Here is a 20,210-nt window from a genome sequence, read left to right as displayed (position 1 = left end):
CTAGAGCTCACAGTAAGCTCTATTCATCAAGTAACCAATAAGTCACATACACTTGAAATGTATTATGAAATTTTCTATAAGCTAATTCATATTTCACAAATTTCACCTTCAAAACACATTCTGTCTGATTAATTCTCACAAGACCCCTTTAAAAATAAAGAATTACACAAGAGTCATCCTTCCCCAGGAAAGAATAAAGGTAGAACAAGTTAGAGCATAACTGAAATATATAGAGGGGCTCACTTTCCAAGCCAGAACCACAATTCAATAGTTTTGTGATTCTGCATCCTGCTTTTCAGACCATGAAGCAATGAACATTCTCCACACAGTCCAGTATGGTAGCTATAACCTCAGCAGCAAGAGGAAATTGTTTGGCATTAAAGAACAATTAGTTAGTTTTATATTCATTTGAAAGAACTGCTGACTAGTTAGGTGCCTTAAGTGAGGAAAACAAAATTCGCAGTTTTAAAAAATCAAAAAGTACTTTATCACAGGGCTCATCAACAGGTTGATATTGAGTTTTAAGTCCCAAAAAGAAAGGGTTCCTAAAGCATGTGTCCGTCAGTAATATTTTAAACTTTCAGACTTTAAATGTGAACATTAACCTAATTGTTAGAACTACACTAATTCATTTCCTTCAGAAGACACTATTGAGTATTTGATCTCAAAAACTCATTCTTGGATTACCAATTAATTATGGACCGGATAACTAACCAGAGTTACTTTCTAAGACATTTGTTACATATCTCTCCTCTAGAGTCCTTATCAATTTGGCAGCCCAGGCTCACCCCTTGGCAAGGGTTCTGACCACGTTTTATTGGGAGAATATTGTTTAAATAATGAAAACAGGTGATATGAAGAGAGTAACATAATTAACAACAAGAAAAATTGTATCAGTAGTACTCGTGTCACAGGCACAGAAAGTCCCAAAGTCAGGCAGTTCTCAGAGAGAGAAGATAACATAATGGTTAATAATGTTTATTCATTCATCAGCCAGTCTGCTAGAGTTTAAATAACCTGATCTTTGCCACTTGAGTTGTCCAGTTTTTTCCCAAAAGGAATCTTTTTCCATGTCTCATACACTTTCCACAGATTTGATATTTTCCATTCTGGTGTCTGCAAAGTCTTTGTTTCCCAACTACTTTTTTTTTCTTTTTACTGCTAATACTTACATGAAATCCCAGTTTGCAGGGCCCTAAATAAAACTCCATCTATATTCTTATACTCAACAAAGCCAGCAAAATGATTAACTTTGAATCCATTTTTTTTACTTTATTCTTTGCAAACTTTGTTACTGTAATTTTTAGCAATAGATTATCTGTGAGACAGGCATATGTAATCTCAGCACACCACCAGGTGGTTACCCCAAAGCTCAAAACCTCCATGACACTCTCAGGTCCTTTCTGCCTGTCACACCTGCACACTGCAGCAAGTTCATTATATGATCTTCTGTGGTACACTGCTCCAGGGCCTTCTTCTGGGCCCCGCTGTACTTGTGTGTGTATATTTTAACCCAAGGGATTGTTTTCTCAAAGCAAGTTCCATGGCCTGCCAACACCAGAATTACCTGTGGTGTGTGTTAAAATGCTGGTTCATGAGCCTTACTCCAGAGGTCTTTGAGAATCCAAATATTATCAGGTTCTTACAGGAGATATTTCTCACAATTTTGGAAGTCACTGAGAGGTAATGGAACAAGGCAAACACAACATCTCCAATGTTAGCAGAGAAAACTCAGATGTATCCTCTGTTCACTGGCCTCTTTCAAATCACAAATTTCAGAACTTCAAATGTGTCCTCATTGAACATTGCTGTCACACTATCATCTAATGTTTGCTTTCCATTGCATCTAGTTTTATGTGTTGGAGACTCCTTTATTTCTCTTCATGCTTCTCTACTTTTAAGGCTCTTACTCTCATTAGTGGTAACTTGTATAAATAAAAAATTTCAGAAGATACTACACATAACAATGTAGTATGTGAAAGGTGGTATTTCAAATCAGTGAAAGAATGCATTATTCACTTATTCCCATTGGGAAAGCAGGACAATTTTGTAATACATTATCATGCAAAATGCTAGATAAATTATAGAGGGAGCATAGGTACTAGAATAAAATATATGATTGAGATTAATCATGATATGAAAAGGATTTTTCTAAGCATGAAACCAATGGCTGAAAACACAAAAAGATAATTTTTTATGGCTACAACAAAATTTTAAAACGTATATAATGCAATAAAGTACCATGAACTAAGTAATGTAAACAAAAAATTGATGACTGGGGGAATATTAAAAACATATACGAAAAATAATATTTTTAATATTTATTTTAAAGCACATAAATTAATGAGCAAAAAAAATGAATACCCCATATGGAAATGGGGCAGATTATGACAAGTAATACATAAAAGGAGTAAAAGTGGCTATTTGTTTTACAAAAAAAATTCAAATAAATACAATGAGATTAGCAAATTGATGAAGATAGATGAGAATAAAGATACACAGGGGTTATCCAAGGTTCAAAGCCGAAGGTGTTTTCCCACAGTGCTGGTGACAATAGACATTTGCATGATCTTTCTGGAGAAAAGTTGGGCAAAACATGTAATGAACATTAAAAAGATTGTTACCATTTAGACCAGCAATCTCTTTCTAGAAATTTATTTTAAATAATAGAGGTAAGTGTGAAGATTTGTCTTCAAAGGTGTTCACACCACCATTATTATAAATTGTGTAAAACTGGAAACAATATAAATACCCCCAAAATAATAAATTGAGTGAATTTTGATGCTTTAACATGATAAAATATTTGCAATCATTAAAGCTTATTTTTACTATATATGTTGAAATAATGTTGAAACAGCTCATCATATTCTCTTGAGAAAATGAATTATAAAATATAGTGTTCTATATTATCCCATTTTAAAATAAGAAAAATAATATTCATAAAGCAATGTCTAGTAGGGCATATATAAAGAAAAAAATAAGAGTAGGTGAAGGAAATGAAGATAAATTTTCCTAAATTTCTGGTTCTGTTTTTATATACTAATTTTTCTATATCTACTTCATATATCACTGTATAACGAAAATTATACAGATAATAATAACTATGGGGAAATAACCTCTCAGCAATGATTCTCTGGCTTTTGTATTATATGTGGGCATTTGTGATGTGAACTAAGTTTATTCCCACTTGAAAGTGTATGCAGTTAATTCTCAGTCACCCAGTGGAAAATGTGACAGCCAGAGTACATTCCCCATGCTAACCCTCCAGTTGCCTTTGTATCAAGCTGCTGGCCATTGTATCAATCCAGGGGCCTGAGGAGATATAGAGTGAATGTGAGAGTGGCAGCCACTATGTAAGAACATATATGTCTGTGTTTCAGATTCCATTTTAATGCCAAATATTTTCCTTTTAAAATGAATAATCAAAAAACCTTTTTTCATTTGTAGATCAAGTAACAATTTACAGTTTTTTCACCACACTTTATTTCATTTGATTTTAGAGATGGCATGATTTAATAGAAGAAGTACAGTCTCAAATTGCAGAGCTGCTATGATGTGTAAAACTCATTTGCATTTCAGTTTCATCATCTATAAAACAATGATAAACATAAGATTGTTTATCTCTTTAAGAAGGTTTAGTCAAAAGCCATTTCAAATATTTAAATCAGCATAGACACATAATCCCTCATTGAATGCTTACTATTGTTTTATTAAGATTTGTTTAACAGATAATTGCAATAACACAATGTGGTAAACAGGAAAGAAAATGTCTTCATTTTAGAGTTATGGAAAAAGGCTCAGAAAAATTACTCAGAATCACAAAATGAAAATGGAAGCTGGTGTCTTATTAATAATAATATATGAGAATTGAATCCACTGTTTTCCAAAATCGTTTTTAGAAATTGAAAGTAGAAATCAAAGTATGTGAATAGGAAGAAATAAATGCCAGTTTCCAGATTTGTGTGTGTGTGCTGAGTCAAAAAATATTGTCAAACAATATTTTTTTCTTTTATCTCACAAACGCAGACTTTATGATAGGTTTTCTCATAACTGGAAAGGAATAAAAAAGAAAAGACTGTTTGAAATTCACAATTCATAATACTAAGGAATGGCCAAGTAATGAATCAGTGGCAACATTCCAAATGAAACAGAAAAGACTGCAAAATAGCAGCAATTCTGGCTAAGAAATTCAGAAATTCAGCCATATGGAAAAACTATCAAGTATCCTCCTCTGTGCCATCTCAGACCCTTAAAGACTAAGGCAGTTATTTGAATTCAAGTTATTTTTGCTTATGTCTACTCTTTTTCTCTTCCTCTCATCTAATTACTAGCACCAATAAAAATATTCTGTGCAATTAAAGTGATATAATATTTTATGAAAACAAATCTGTTCATCTTTGTATTTATCACTGGCCTTATTTATTGTTGGTATTCCCCAAAAAATGTAGAATAAATACATAACTGGTTAACTTTGAATGGATCAATCCAGTACTACTTGCTCCATGAAATCTATTAACCTACATGTTTTCATGTGTCTTTTCTTTTATAGAAAGCAGAGATTGCTATTGCCCCTCTGACAATCACTTTGGTCCGAGAGGAGGTCATTGACTTCTCTAAGCCCTTCATGAGTTTGGGCATATCTATTATGATCAAAAAGCCTCAGAAATCTAAACCAGGAGTGTTTTCCTTCTTGGATCCTCTGGCCTATGAGATTTGGATGTGCATAGTCTTTGCCTACATTGGTGTCAGCGTGGTCTTGTTCCTAGTTAGTAGATTTAGTCCATATGAGTGGCACACAGAAGAGCCAGAAGATGGAAAGGAAGGACCCAGCGACCAGCCTCCCAATGAGTTTGGCATCTTTAACAGCCTCTGGTTTTCCCTGGGTGCTTTTATGCAGCAAGGATGTGACATTTCACCCAGGTTAGTTTCAAAACCCTTAAGTTCTTCACCAATTCCACAGTAATTCTAAATATTGTGCATAACATATCTCTATATGTTCTTTTCCTGGAGGCAGAGCATTGCTTGAAACACAGAAAAACCTTGCAGTCCCAAATTAATCTAAATATACTCATAACTGATTTTTCCAAATTAGCACAAAGTATGGATACATCATAAAGATTAATTTCCCAATGGAAAAGTAACATATGGAACCCATCAGAATGCTCAAAAATAACTTAGTATTAATATTTCTTTCAGTGATTACAGATGGAAACTAAATCTAAATTCTTAAGAATAGGAATTTATTTTCATGTTGTCTCCTTTCCAAAATCAAATGTTTTTGTTGTTTTGTTGTTCACTTTTGAAAATTAATTTTGAACTCGATTTACATCCCATGTAGCTTAATGGAGATTTCTACCATGGAGTTACCTAAAACCTGAGTTAATATAGTAGGTTCCAGATATACATTGTTCTATCTAATAATCATAAACAAGCTAAGCAGTAGGCAAAGAGTCAGCAATGTAAATACTATATTTGTTTTCCTTATCGGTGGAGTCACGGCTCATATCCATAAGGATGTGTTTCAGTTATGTTTGTCAAAAATGCAGCCAACCTCCTGTTGCAAGAACAATACCAAATTTCTCTCAGAAAAATAGCTGAAGGCAGGAGAAGCTAAGAATTGAATTTAAATAGTGACTTATATTAGCATCGCAAATATATGTATTTTTAAAGAAATACTTTCTCAAAAAGAGACATTTTAGCTACAATGCAGTTTGCATTCCTTAAGAACCAGGAACACTATAAATGTGCTTAAATTCCAATAACATAGAAATTTGAATCAATAATCCTCAATTAATGAAATGAAAAGAAATCAAAGCAAATCAAGTAATAGTTTTATGGGTTTTTAAAAATTTATTTATTTGTTTTTTATACAGCAGGTTCTTATTAGTTATCTGTTTTATACATATTAGTGTACATATGTCAATCCCAATCTCCCAATTCATCCTACCACCACCACCACACAGCGCACGCTTTCCCCCCTTGGTGTCCATATGTTTGTTGTCTACATCTGTGTCTCTATTTCTGCCTTGCAAACTGGTTCATCTGTACCATTTTTTCTAGATTCTATATATATGTGTTAGCATACAGTATTTGTTTTTCTCATTCTGACTTACTTTACTCTGTATGACAAACTCTAGGTCCATCCACCTCATTACAAATAACTCAATTTCATTCCTTTTTATGGCTGAGTAATATTCCACTGTATATATGTACCACATTTTCTTTATCAATTCTTTTGTCAGTGGGCATTTAGGTTGTTTCAATGACCTGGCTATTGTAAATAGTGCTGCAATGAACATTGGGGTGCATGTGTCTTTTTGAATTATGGTTTTCTCTGGGTATATGCTCAGTAGTGGGATTGCTGAGTCATATAATAATTCTACTGTTACTTTTTTAAGGAATCTCCATACTGTTCTCCATAGTGGCTGTATCAATTTACATTCCCACCAACAGTGCAAGAGGGTTCCCTTTTCTCCACACCCTCACCAGACTTTGTTGTTTGTAGATTTTCTGATGATGCCCATTCTAATCAGTGTGTGGTGATACCTCACTGTAGTTTTGATTTTCATTTCTCTAATAATTAGTGATGTTGAACAGCTTTTCATGTGCCTTTTGGCCATCTGTATATCTTCTTTGGAGAAATGTCTATTTAGGTCTTCTGCCCATTTTTTGATTGGATTCTTTGTTTTTTTAATATTGAGTTGCTTGAGCTGTTTATATATTTTGGAGATTAATCCTTTGTCCGTTGATTGGTTTGCAAACATTTTCTCCCATTCTGAGGGTTGTGTTTTCGTCTTGTTTATGGTTTCCTTTGCTGTGCAAAAGCTTTTAAGTTTCATTAGGTCCCATTTGTTTATTTTTGTTTTTATTTCCATTACTCTAGGAGGTGGGTCAAAAAGGATCTTGCTGTGGTTTATCAAAAAGCTTTTGATTTCTTCAGTGATCTCTTGGTTATTTAGTAATGTATTGTTTAGCCTCCATGTGTTTGTATTTTTACGGTTTTTTTTTTCCTGTAATTTATTTCTACTCTCATAGCATTGTGGTCAGAAAAGATGCTTGATATGATTTCAATTTTCTTAAATTTATCAGGGCTTGATTTGTGACCCAAGATGTGATCTATCCTGGAGAATGTTCCAGGGGCACTTGAGAAGAAAGTGTAATCTGCTGTTTTCGGATGTAATGTCCTATAATATCAATTAAATCTATCTGGTCAATTGTGTCATTTAAAACTTGTGTTTCCTTATTAATTTTCTGTCTGGATTATTTGTCCATTGGTGTAAGTGAGGTGTTAAAGCCCCCTACTATTATTGTGTTATTGTTGATTTCCTTTTTTATAGCTGTTAACATTTGCCTTATGTATTGAGGTGCTCCTATGGTGGGTGCATATATGTTTATAATTATTATATCTTCTTCTTGGATTGATCCCTTGATCATTATGTAGTGTCCTTCCTTGTCTCTTGTAACATTCTTTATTTGAAAGTCTATTTTATCATATGAGTATTGCTACTCCAGCTTGCTTTTGATTTCCATTTGCATGGAATATCTTTTTCCATCCCCTCACCTTCAGTCTGTATGTGTCCCTAGGTCTGAAATGGGTCTCTTGTAGACAGCATATATATGGCTCTTGTTTTTGTAGCCATTCAACAAGGCTGTGTCTTTTGGTTGGAGCATTTAATCCATTCACGTTTAGGTAATTATTGATATGTATGTTCCTATTACCATTTTCTTAATTGTTTTGGATTTGTTTTTGTAGGTTCTTTTCTTTTCTTGTGTTTCCCACTTAGAGAAGTTCCTTTAGCATCTGTTGTAGAGCTGGTTTGGTGGTGCTGAATTCTCTTAACTTTTGCTTGTCTGTAAAACTTTTGATTTCTCCATCAAATCTGAATGAGATCCTGCCGGGTAGAGTAATCTTGGTTGTAAGTTCTTCCCTTTTATCACTTTAAATATATTGTGTCACTCCCTTCTGGCTTGTAGAGTTTTTGCTGAGAAATCAGCTGTTAACCTTATGGGGGTTCCCTTGTATGTTATTTGTCATTTTTCCCTTGTTGCTTTAAAAATTTTTTCTTTGTCTTTAATTCTTGTCAATCTGGTTACTATGTGTCTTGGCATGTTTCTCCTTGGGTTTTTCCTGCCTGGGACTCTCTGTGCTTCCTGGACTTGAGTGGCTATTTCTTTTCCCATGTTAGGGAAGTTTTCAAATAATCTCTTCAGATATTTTCTTGGGTCTTTTCTCTCTCTCTTCTCGTTCTGGGACCCCTACAATGCGAATGTTGGTGTGTTTAATGTTGTCCCAGAGTTCTCTTAGGCAGTTTTCATTTCTTTTCATTCTTTTTTCTTTATTCTGTTCTGTGGCAGTGATTTCCACCATTCTGTCTTCCAAGTCACTTATCTATTCTTCTGCCTCAGTTATTCTGCTATTGATTCCTTCTAGTGTATTTTTCTTTTCAGTTATTGTATTGTTCATCTCTGTTTTTCTGTCCTTTAATTCTTCTCGGTGTTTGTTCCTTAATTCTTCTAGTTCTTTGTTAAACATTTCTTGCCTCTTCTCAGTCTTTGCCCCCATTCTTTCTCTAAGGTCCTGGATCATCTTCACTATCATTATTCTGAATTCTTTTTCTGGAAGGTTGCCTATCTCCACTTCATTTAGTTGTTTTTCTGGGGTTTTATCTTGTTCCTTCATCTGGTACATAGTCCTCTGCCTTTTCATTTTATCTATCTTTCTGTGAATGTGGTTTTCATTCTACAGGCTGCAGGATTGTAGTTCTTCTTTCTTCTGCTGTCTGTCCTCTATTGGATGAGGCTATCTAAGAGGCTTGTGCAAGCTTTCTGATGGGAAGGACTGGTGGTGGGTAGAGCTGGGTGTTGCTCTGGTGGGCAGAGCTCAGTTAAACTTTAATCCTCTTGTCTGCTGTTGGGTGGGTCTGAGTTCCCTCCCTGTTGGTTGTTTGGCCTGAGGTGACCCAGCACTGGAGCCTACAGGCTGTTTGGTGTGGCTAATGGTGGACTCTGGGAGGGCTCAAGGAGTACTTCCCAGAACTTCTGCTGCCAGTATCCTTGCCCCTGCAGTAAACCACAGCCACCCCCCGCCTCTGTAGGAGACCCTCCTACACTAGCAGGTAGGTCTGGTTCAGTCTCCTATGGGGTCACTGCTCTTTCCTCCTGGGTCTTGATGCACACACTACTTTGTGTGTGCCCTCCAAGAGTGGAGTCTCTGTTTCCCCCAGTCCTGTCAAAGTCCTGCAATCAAATCCCGCTAGCCTTCAAAGTCTGATTCTCTGGGAATTCCTCCTCCCATTGCTGGACTCCCTGGTTGGGAAGCCTGATGTGGGGCTCAGAACCTTCACTCCATTGGGTGGACTTCTGTGGAATAATTGTTCTCCCATTTGTGAGTCACCCACCCAGTGGTTATGGGGTTTGATTTTATTATGATTGCGCCCCTCCTACTGTCTCATTGCAGCTTCTCCTTTGTCTTTGGATGTGGGGTAATTTTTTGGTGAGTTCCAGTGTCTCCTGTCGATGATTGTTCAGCAGTTAGTTGTGATTCCGGTGCTCTTGCAAGAGGGAGTGAGCGCACATCCTTCTACTCCACAATCTTGAACAAATCCCCAGTTTTATGGTTTTAAAACCAGGATTATGCAAATGTTAAGTTAAAACCAACAGGCGTCACTTATATAATAATGATTAAGAAAGGAGCATTTTAAGCTAGAAATGCCATTGAAAATATGAAATCTTTCCTCATATTAAGAAAATGTTTAAAAATAATTTGTCACAGGAATTTTAAATAGTCTGATGGTCCTGTTGAGTGAGATCAATTACGATTATGCTCTGAACTTTTTATTCATTTCATTCTCACTTTTCTTCTGCTCACCCACACATCCCTGATAACCAGAGAAATGGTGAAGAGAAAATTTTTTTTTGAGCTTTAGCCTCAGTTTTCAGTGCTGTTACACTGCATATTAACAAGTCACATGCTTTGGTCTCATGTTGGAAGTGGCAGAGAGAACATTTTTATACCAGTATGTAAAGCTCTTTAAGACATAGCTCATCCTCCATTCAGATAAGAAATAGAATATCAATCCAACCAACAAACAAACAAAACATTCTCAACTATGGTTACTTTGAGACCAATCCTAGATCTTCATGTGGTCCAGTCCCACCTTGGCATATGTCCCATCCATCTTGGCATAGCTCTGACTGAAGGTAAAAACAAGTTCTCTCAGAAGAGCATCTGCCATCTTATATCAAATCTAAGAGTTCACCAATTGTTAAGATGTATTGCTATTTTATGTACCACCAAGAGAGAAACAGTGCTGCCAATCAAACTATGGTACTGTGTTTTATCTCTTCAAACATAGGCTGCATCTTAATTTCAGAGATGCTAAAGTGCAAAAGGGATCAATGAATTTAAGTAAGCATTCCTCTTCTGCACCTGAAGGAAAGGCTTTTGGTTCTACATTTCTGCCAAGTAAACAATAAAAAGGAAAAGTATTCTAAATGTGGCATTTATACATTCAATATAGCATAAAAGATGTCAGGTGATACAGAAATACTAGAACCATTCTGAGTAGACTATTCAGAACATAAAATGATACTTGTAATTATTATTAAACATACACAGTGAATTGATGGTATTTCTTTTCTTTCTCTATGTTGATTATAGAAAGGAAAACGTTATTATCTTATCCATGTTTAGATCTCTCTCAGGTCGAATTGTTGGAGGTGTTTGGTGGTTCTTTACACTCATCATTATATCATCTTATACTGCTAACCTCGCTGCTTTCCTGACTGTTGAGAGAATGGTCTCCCCCATAGAAAGTGCGGAAGACCTGGCCAAACAAACAGAAATTGCCTATGGAACATTGGATTCAGGGTCAACAAAAGAATTCTTCAGAGTAAGTTGAGGGGAAAACTAAAAAGGAAATGTTCATAACTTTCAAATTCAGGCAATTTTGCCAATTATTATATTATGGGCTCTAGCTATTATAAGTTTTGCAAACACAATGGTAAATGCTATGTTTAAACAAAGCAATGCTATATACTTCTACTTGGATTTTATAATCACTTTAATTTGCAAAAGCTAATTGATTTATTCACATTGCAAGAGGGACCCTCACTAAGGAAAAGTAACAACAAAAAGGTAAATAAAGCAACTTTATAACACAATTTATCCCAAATATTCCAATATTCATAATGCTATGAAGATACTTCATCTGGCAAGATTTGGATTTATCTATGCTTTGGGATTTAGAGCATAAAAATGAAAGCAAGATTGTTTTATTTTTTTCAAAGAATACATTTACCTTGTTGCATTTGAATCCCAAAACCTTAATTTCATGTTATAGTACCTATATGAGGTTTATTATTCTATAATCTATTCTGTAACAATGGATTTCAAAGCAATATATTTGCTTTCTCACAAGATAATGGGAACAAGAACTACTAAGTTCTAGCACCTTTGTAAAACATTGTATGATATTGCATTTGTGCTGATTTCTCTGCTTTTGCAGATCAAATTGTTCAAACTGATATAATTGCGTTTCACATATGGATATGATTCCTTTGGCTTGCCATCACGATGGCAGGTATTTTGGAGGTTTTGGGGTTTTTAGCTGTTTATACCACTATAAGGATGAATTTTTTGATCTGTGAATCTCTTTTACTCTGCTTTTACTTAAATCCAGAAATTTCACAATGTCTGATCAGAGATAAGGGTTAATTTTGTGACTTTAGAACCAAAAAACTAAAAAGTGGTCAGGGTGAAATTTTCACAAATATTTCACTAGGTAATTGTGGCATCTTATACTTAGCATCAGTTGCTTAGAGACTAAATATTTAGTAATTTAGAATACAAGATATGTTTCACTATTTCCTAAACTAATGTGTAAAATTAATGATAGCCCTTTAAAGTAAATTCACACTTATATACAGTACTTGGGAGATTACATTTTCATTTTAAATGTGTATATTTATTGTTTTTTCATTCAGCTTGGAAATTAAAAACAACAAAAGATACTACTCCTTAAGCCAGCCTTAACTTTCATGCACTTGAATTTCAATAATATTTTTTTTAAAAAAAAAAAATTCAATTATAGTATTCTTAGATATGACAGATGTTTTTGTAACATTAAATCAGGAACAAATCACTCAAAAATTGTGCCAAACCCATCATTGCACATTGTTTTAAGAAAAACAGACAGTGAACATCTTTTTGTCAACAATTTGGAGCATTACTAATAGATATAAAATTTGTAAGTTAATTATAAACTATTTGTAGATTTTTCTAAAACTGTGAATAATAGTCATAATATATTTTATTAACAATATTCTATGGATAAACTTAATTAGCTAAATTTTTTTAACTTACTGAGTGCATCCCAGTCTCTAAAGCTTAATATAGTAACACACTGCTCTAACACATTTTAGCATAATTTCAGTACTTTTCTGGAAATCTATGTTTCCACCCAAAAGAAACTAGGTAAAATTTAGTGACTTTGACTAAAAACCATTTTGTATATGCATCAAAATAGAATACAAATTTGTGCTATCACTTGCAATTTACTGAAAAATGATGACTGATTTTCATGTAAATAAAGCAGATATTTGTAGGTTCATCATTTTGCCTTGAGTGAAAAAGGGGTAAAGAAATATCATATTGATTCCCTGAAAATGTTTCAAAAATAACTCACTGTAGAGCTCTTTGGCATCAGGTACATTGAAAATGTTATTTCTAATCTTTATAGAGTTTAAAAAAACTGCTCAAGTTTGAAAAACTAATGAAGTAAGTAAGAGAATATATTGATTAGAAATATAGGAATAAAGAAAGCTGCTTCCTAGATACAGAGCCTCCCATATAAGTAGGGCAGTCACCATGCCCTGTTTCCTTTCTGTCCCACCCAATTATGGTTTTAAAATTGAAAGAGTGTTATAAGTATAGATATTTATGTTGCAGAATAGTTTGAACCCTAATAGGACAAGAAAATAATTTTCCCTGGAAGCATACTTCCAGGAATGCATAAATTTGAGTTCTCTGATAAAAATCTCCTTCATTTCCTACCCTATGTTCTCCCTCCTCTCTCATACATGATGACCTGGTTTAAATAAGTCATTTGTCTGTTGGGTTGTTGAGGAAACAGAACGTGAAAGGTATTTTTGTCCTTGTCAAAAATGTTTTCTTATAGGAACATAGTAATGGTACATCTATCAGCTTCACTAAACTGCCTCAGGCAGTTACCTATACTCAGCATTTCAAAAAATGTTGCAGTTGTTCTGGAAAAAGAATTAGGCCATGAGGGAAAATTACATCAGAATTCAACTGTTGCCTTGGTTTTGTACCATTATGAAACTTGATATGTTTCATGTTCTGTGCCGCTTGTTAAGCATACACATAGAGGCATTTAAAGGAATTTTGTACTTGTCACTTAATGACAGGCTTTTTTTAAGGTACTTTTACATTATTATAAACCTGATTTAAACACACTGATTTTAATTTCAGTGCAGATTTTATCCTGTTCCTGTTTCAGTCATCAGTGAAATCATGAATGCATAGATGAGGTGGATTAGTATTTCAGGGCTTATAATATTATCAAATAGTACATTGATAAGCTCTTAATGGAACATCAGTCTTGTTGCATAAGCTACTAAAAGCAGGAAATAATTCACCTGATAACAAGGCAAATATCAACTATAATGCATGACATTTTTACATATTTTCTATTAAAAGCAGAAATGGCAAAATACTTAATTTTGAGAAATTAAAAGGATGGCACATTTTTAAATCTCCAAGAATTATTATAAGTAATGAAATTGTTCTTTAAATCAAATAGTTTCCCATGCATTGTGTTTCACAATAAAGATGAAACAAGTAAATCTGAGATTAATTTTATAATTTAAAAAAAAATGACATATTATCTTTGCTTATTACCTTGAGCATATTCATTCCCCAAACCTGATCTTTAAGTAGATATCACAGTTGAAGATGAAGATGTAAAAGTCCCATTATCACTACATTTGTGAGCTTACTGGGTCTGCAAAAATCTCCTCATTTTAGCCTGTCTCATCAAATTTATAAAAATTACCTTACCCTCATTCCTTAGCAAACACCCTCTTACAGTCACAAGTAAGGCACAGCGATATTATTTCCAGTCCTTTACCTCCAGAATTTCCCAACCTCACCCTCTCCACCATGTGGATTTGATTTTATCTAAACCATGCCCCTTTAAATCAGAATCAGAATTTCTAAACATTAACATAGTGACACACCATATAAATTTTTTTCCCAAGAAGTTTCTTTCATCATTCCTCTATTTTCCACTGGGAGTCTGTATTTTATAATTTCTATTATACATAAGAAATTAAGCATACTTACACTACAGATTCCTCTTTCTTCTGGACTTTAAAGGAATTAATTTAACTTCTTTTGCACTTAAGGTATATGTAATTCTATATATTTAAACAAAAGCAGTAGTAATTTTCCTCACATTAATATTATGGGAACGGATGTCTATAAAATATCAATGACCTAAAGGTATTTTATTCCTTTAAAAAAATCATTTGCTTTAATATTATGTTGCATTCTATATAGTTAAATTACCTTCATAATTACCAAGCCCTAAAAATACTCTTTTTCCATTTTGCTGCCTTAGTTTTGTTTAGCTGTTCCCTTTTCCTTTAATAAGATATAAAAAATAAGTAGAAAATTGCCAAGTAACTAGCATGATTCTCATATTCTTAAAATTTTTCAAAAAATTTTTAATTAAAATAATACTCAGATTTTATTTCTTCTGGTTTCAATGTAGTATACACAGTGAAGCAAAAAATATATAGAGAACTCTATACCTTTTGGGGTGTAACTCTGAAGTGAAGTTATCAATACATTTTAAAAAGTGATTATATGCCTAAATGATGTTGTTTAGCAACACATGTCTAAATTGAAATCATCAGGATAGATGTTTAAAGACAATCAGTATCAAGTGATCCAGAGAGTTTATAATTTTCAGAAATTGGAACTCATTGTAAAATGGAGTAGTTCATACTCTGGAAGAGAACTTCATTATCAGAGATGGAGTGAATGAGGCCTGGCAACATGGCCTCCCTAGTGGATCTCATGGTTAAGCGTTCTGAATCCACATACTCCTGTCCTGGAACAACATAGAATCTTTGCAATTGAATTATATTTGGCGTAGAATTTTCCTAATGTGAGGATTTCTGTAGCCAGAAGTAACCTGTCATTACCTGAACACACATACACAAACATATCAGAATCTCTGTATCATGAGATATTTTCAAGTGTTAATAACATAAAAACATTTCAGAGGATACAGGATACAGGATATCTATTTCCTATCTGATATTTATCACCATTTGAATATACATTAACATAAAATATCTGGGGTTTTTTGGTGTTTAGGTATGCAAATCTCTTATTGTGTGACTTATTATACAGATCTATTGATTACTAAATTTCCACCTTATGAAGCCAAAATTTTGAATACCACTTTTATCAGTTTCTTTGTTCACCTGAGTAATTTGCTTTTGCCCAAAACATGTATTCTTAAATTTGCTATTCGGGTACCTTGTTGATTATTGAAGATCTGCTTCTTGTTGGATTCTATCTTCTGGTAAACAAAACAAGGTCAGTGTAAATAAGTATACATGCTACTCAGGATTTGGCCTCATGCATAGATTTAGGTTTGACTGAAGTCTCCATTACTTTTAATTTGGATCCAGATGCAAAATTTCCACATCTTGCTATTGAACAAAAGTAATTGCACCAGATAAAAGTCTGTGTGTATCATTGTATTATCAAACACCAAACAGGATTTGGGCTTTTCTATTTTATTAAATATATCCTTTGGGGACATTTGAGTTCATTTGGATATATTTTCACATGAAAAAATGTGTGGATGAAAAAATCTAATATGAATGCAGATACTGACAAAATGAATTGGATAAATTAAGTCCTGGAAATAATGTAGATACAGCCCAAATAGACAAAAATATAAGTAAGTTTCTTGGCTGAAGTCAAGGGATTAGAAAAACTAACTCTCCAAAATATAAAGTGGGAAAACAAGAACTACTTCTCTTTAGAGTTTAATATATGTTCTATTTGGAGATTTTGTTAAAAACAGTCTAAAAATGTTTTGGTGGACCTAGTTTGATTCTTGTTTTATGGATATTTGGTTTGTAAACTAGGGCAGATTTCTCCTCCTCCTTCGGTGTTCAAATACTGACTTGATAGGGACTGCACATTTTGTATATATTTTTTTAGAATGGTTTTCATTAAAACTTTGAGGCATGGAAAAGTATGAAAATAAAACAATATAACAACTCTCCTTCTTTGTTATAATTCAGTACAACTCTCTCTATGGCTGTCTACATTTTATAATATTAGTAAGTCGTTCTTTAAGCAGTTGAGTTGGGTAGTTATTATGACATGAGGTACCTTTTTCTCCAAATATCACTTTTAAATGTCTTTCATTTCAATGATTTTCTTAAACAGTTGTAAAAGGCAGTTTTCTATTTGAAAAAGAATAATGTTATTATGGCAAATTGCAATTAAAGGGTAATGTAGAAGGCTTTATCCTTATCTCGGTTCAGTCAATATTAACATCTTGTTCCCTTCTTTCCTGTATTTAATTTTATTTTAATTTCCTCCAGAGATCAAAAATAGCAGTGTATGAAAAGATGTGGACCTACATGCGATCAGCAGAGCCATCAGTGTTCACTAGGACTACAGCTGAGGGAGTAGCTCGTGTCCGAAAATCCAAGGGCAAATTTGCCTTTCTCCTGGAGTCCACTATGAATGAATACATTGAGCAGCGAAAGCCATGTGACACAATGAAAGTGGGAGGAAATCTGGATTCGAAAGGCTATGGAGTAGCAACACCCAAGGGTTCTTCATTAAGGTGGGTGGAATAGTATAACAATATAACATGTGTTGTTATAGTATTCCACCTTCCCTGATGTCCCTGAGAGAATTATTTTGTTTTGTGTGTGAACATGGTATGTTTGTTTGTTTTTCTGTTTCTCCATTTCATATTTTTTGGTCAACAATCAGGTAATTTTTTTTTAATTTTAGAATAATTAATCTTAATTGACATATATCTTTTAAGGCCATATAAAAACCAAACTGGTTGAACACTAGCTGCTTCCAGTGGGCCTAAAACATGGGTAGCATATGCTTCTATATCTCATCAACTTTTTTTGGTCACTGAAATCTACATTCTCATTGTGTCAGTAATAATTCTACATTTTTTCATTATTTTTAAAATTATGCCTGCCTGCTAGTTTCTAAGAAGAAATCAATATCTTCTAGAAAAACACTTTTTTTCCATTTCAATGTTTCATTTATTATGGCATCATTATATTTTAGAAAATCCTGAGTTGTATCAATGCTAACTTTGTAAATCACATTTATTTATAAATGCAATTATGATCAGAGGGAAAACTGGGCTCTGATTTTATTGTGCTTACTCAAGTCACACTCTCTACTGTTGCAAAGGGAGTATGGGGTAAGTAAGATCTGTAAAATTAGACCCAGTAACAATTCAAAATTGTTCACACATAGACCTCTAAAATGTGACTTATGACCAAAGCGTCACACATGTGGTTGATAGTCCACATGTGTTAAAAGTGGGACTTTATTTCTTAAGGAAATGTTGGTGAAATCTGCCCTTTTCACCCTTTTGGTCCTGGACATAGAAAATTCACATGTTTATGTCCAGGAGGCAGAGTTTCCTATTTTCCTTAAGTAACAAAGGCTGCTGTTGAATTGCTTGGGTTAGAGCAAAGCCGGGGTCAAAAGTGACGACTGACAAATTACTCTGGTCTCAGTGCTGCTTAGGAGAGATTCATACAAAGCACAGATTCAAGAAGAAATCAGAATCTTTGCCAAAGGAATTAACCAAGAACCTGGTCTTGAAAAATGATGTTTCTGGTAAGCCTTTGAAAAATGAAGGTAATGAGACCTGTACTGTTGCCTAGGAGGAGTGAAAACAATATAAAATTATATGTTTGGTTTCAAAAAGGGAACTGCAATGTACTTTGGGTATATGTGCTGGGTGAGGGAGAAGTTGAAACAGATATAAGAAACAAATACTAGTACTGAAAAGTTTGTGTTAAAACAGTATTTTGTGTTTGCAAACAACACTGTAATAATTTGAGAGGGGTTTCATGGTATGTTCAAAAGGCACAATTTTTAAAGGAAATAGAGCAAAGTTAGCCAGCAAAACATATTTGGGTGTAGACTTTGGCAATACTGAAGTCAGGTTTATTTGACAACACTTCGCATATGAAACTGGAAAAATGTGCACGGAGAAAGCCAAACAAATAAATTATCTATGATAAAATTCTACCAAAAAAGATTTCAGCCATTCAGAAACTAAAAGTGGCATTAGAATATTTGGTCTTTAAGGGAATATTTTGTTCAATGCAATATGAGAAATATGTAATTTCAATGAGGCCATGTGGCAAATAAATCACTATCAAAATAGTAGTAAATAGAAAGGGAGACCGCAACGGAGGGTGATATGTAGATCACTGTTCACACTATTGATTACATTCACTGGAGGTAGCATTTGCTCTTAATTAATTCTCTGTGGTTGTAGCTGCCTTGTTCTCTGTCTTGTGTCTACTGATAAAGTCAAGTTCCAGGGACTGAATTTGGCCCTCAGATAAGGGTGCGCCTGACTCCCATTGATAGCAAGAGTGTTCCCTCTTAAATGTGCCACTTTGTCAAGTCCACACTACAGGGATTGTTTAGGGAGAAGCTGAAGGGCTTCATCTGTCTAGAACTGTATAATAATCAGCTATTGGCCTCCCCCTCTTTTCCTGTCTTTCCCTGGATCTTGTTAATGAGGCAATTGTTAAACTCAGCTTCCTGGGTTAAGAGTTTGTTTATGTGCTTTGCTTTATACATGCCACAATTTCCTGAGCAAGCTGGCCCCTGCATGCCAAAACCACAGTCATTTTGTCCTGTCTTTGAGAATACTGGAAGTGCACTGAAGGCTAACCAGCATTCACCTTACCCACACCTCCTTACTCCCCCACACCCAGCCCAACTAAGCAGGAGGCTCATTAAGCTTAAATTCTCATTCTTATTCAACTAGTAACCCTCTGCTTCAAAAGAGGCAAACTAATATAGAGATGGACCAATAGGCACCTTCTGTATAAATGACGAAATTCAAAATAATTACAGTCATCAGAGCAAGATCCAGAGGGCATACCTGCATCAAGAGTATCTTCTTTGAAAACTTTCTGCCTCATTTGTTCAGTTGAGACTAAGTCTGTTTTCCCACAAGATCTATTTTTTTAACCAAGTTTTTAGGTTAATAGTTCTGGATACATTGAGACTGGTCTGTTTCATTGTCATTAACTATGGTTTCTTCCAAACGCTGCTGTTTTGATTCATTGGGTAATATGAGACTTTATGAAAAGGAAAACAATCTTCCTTCGATATAAGTATAACCAGAGAATGCAGACAAATGACTAGCAATCCTCTGTGGATCTAGGGAGTTTTTTTTATTTCCAGATCTTGCTGTTTGGTCAAAATGCTTCATAATAAATGTCACAGAAAAGAGTAAGAGTAGGATATATAATCAGGATGGAAAATCAGGACTTGGGTCTTTAATGTAGGCTTTAAAACACAGGCAATCAGGATCATCACAGAGCATATATCTGTGACTAGGGTAACAAATATTACAACAGTTATGACTAACACCCATCTTTATGGCAGAGAATGATATGCAAAGCTCCTTATTGTTGAAAGAGACTTTATTTCAGGCTAGCGTTTGCTGGGCATACACATACATAACATTTCACAATGTTAAAACCATCAAGCTATCACTAACGGCTCTCAGTTACAGAAGGCCAATAAGTATGCTCAGAAATTATCGGTTTATTATGCTTTGACATAGATTCTCCAATTTGTAGGTGACAGAATGATGCCAGGTATATTGATGTTGTTAAACTTAGAATCTATAGATTTTAAAATTAAAAAGGAAAGCAATTATAGGTAAGTGTACCTACAATCTATAAATATCAGTGAGTGAAAAAACTTAAATCTTACTGGCATTACTATTTGTTTTTCTGAGTTACCTTCCAAAGAAAACTTTCAGGTCTTATTGTGAGATGAAAGGGTAAAAACTCTTATGTTTCACTATCTCCCTACTTTGATATTTCTCCTGAATCTTCTTTCCACATGCACAATGCCA

General features: G+C 34.2%; 1 protein-coding gene across 2 annotated transcripts in view; it reads left to right on the top strand.

Annotated features, from left to right (window-relative positions):
- GRIA4 (glutamate ionotropic receptor AMPA type subunit 4) overlaps window positions 1–20,210 on the top strand; it is a 519,215-nt gene that overhangs the window by 459,408 nt on the left and 39,597 nt on the right. For both annotated transcript variants that reach the window (XM_061202612.1, XM_061202613.1), the window contains exons 11-13: window positions 4,550–4,920; window positions 10,694–10,892; window positions 16,657–16,904. In XM_061202612.1, coding sequence (XP_061058595.1) covers window positions 4,550–4,920; window positions 10,694–10,892; window positions 16,657–16,904 — 818 coding nt within the window. The remainder of the gene's footprint in view (window positions 1–4,549; window positions 4,921–10,693; window positions 10,893–16,656; window positions 16,905–20,210) is intronic.

Source organism: Eubalaena glacialis, chromosome 10 (genome assembly GCF_028564815.1).
Source record: "Eubalaena glacialis isolate mEubGla1 chromosome 10, mEubGla1.1.hap2.+ XY, whole genome shotgun sequence".
In the NCBI taxonomy this organism is placed as follows: Eukaryota; Metazoa; Chordata; class Mammalia; order Artiodactyla; family Balaenidae; genus Eubalaena; species Eubalaena glacialis.
Note: the sequence above shows the minus strand (reverse complement) of the source record. Positions and strands in the feature narration are given on the sequence as shown.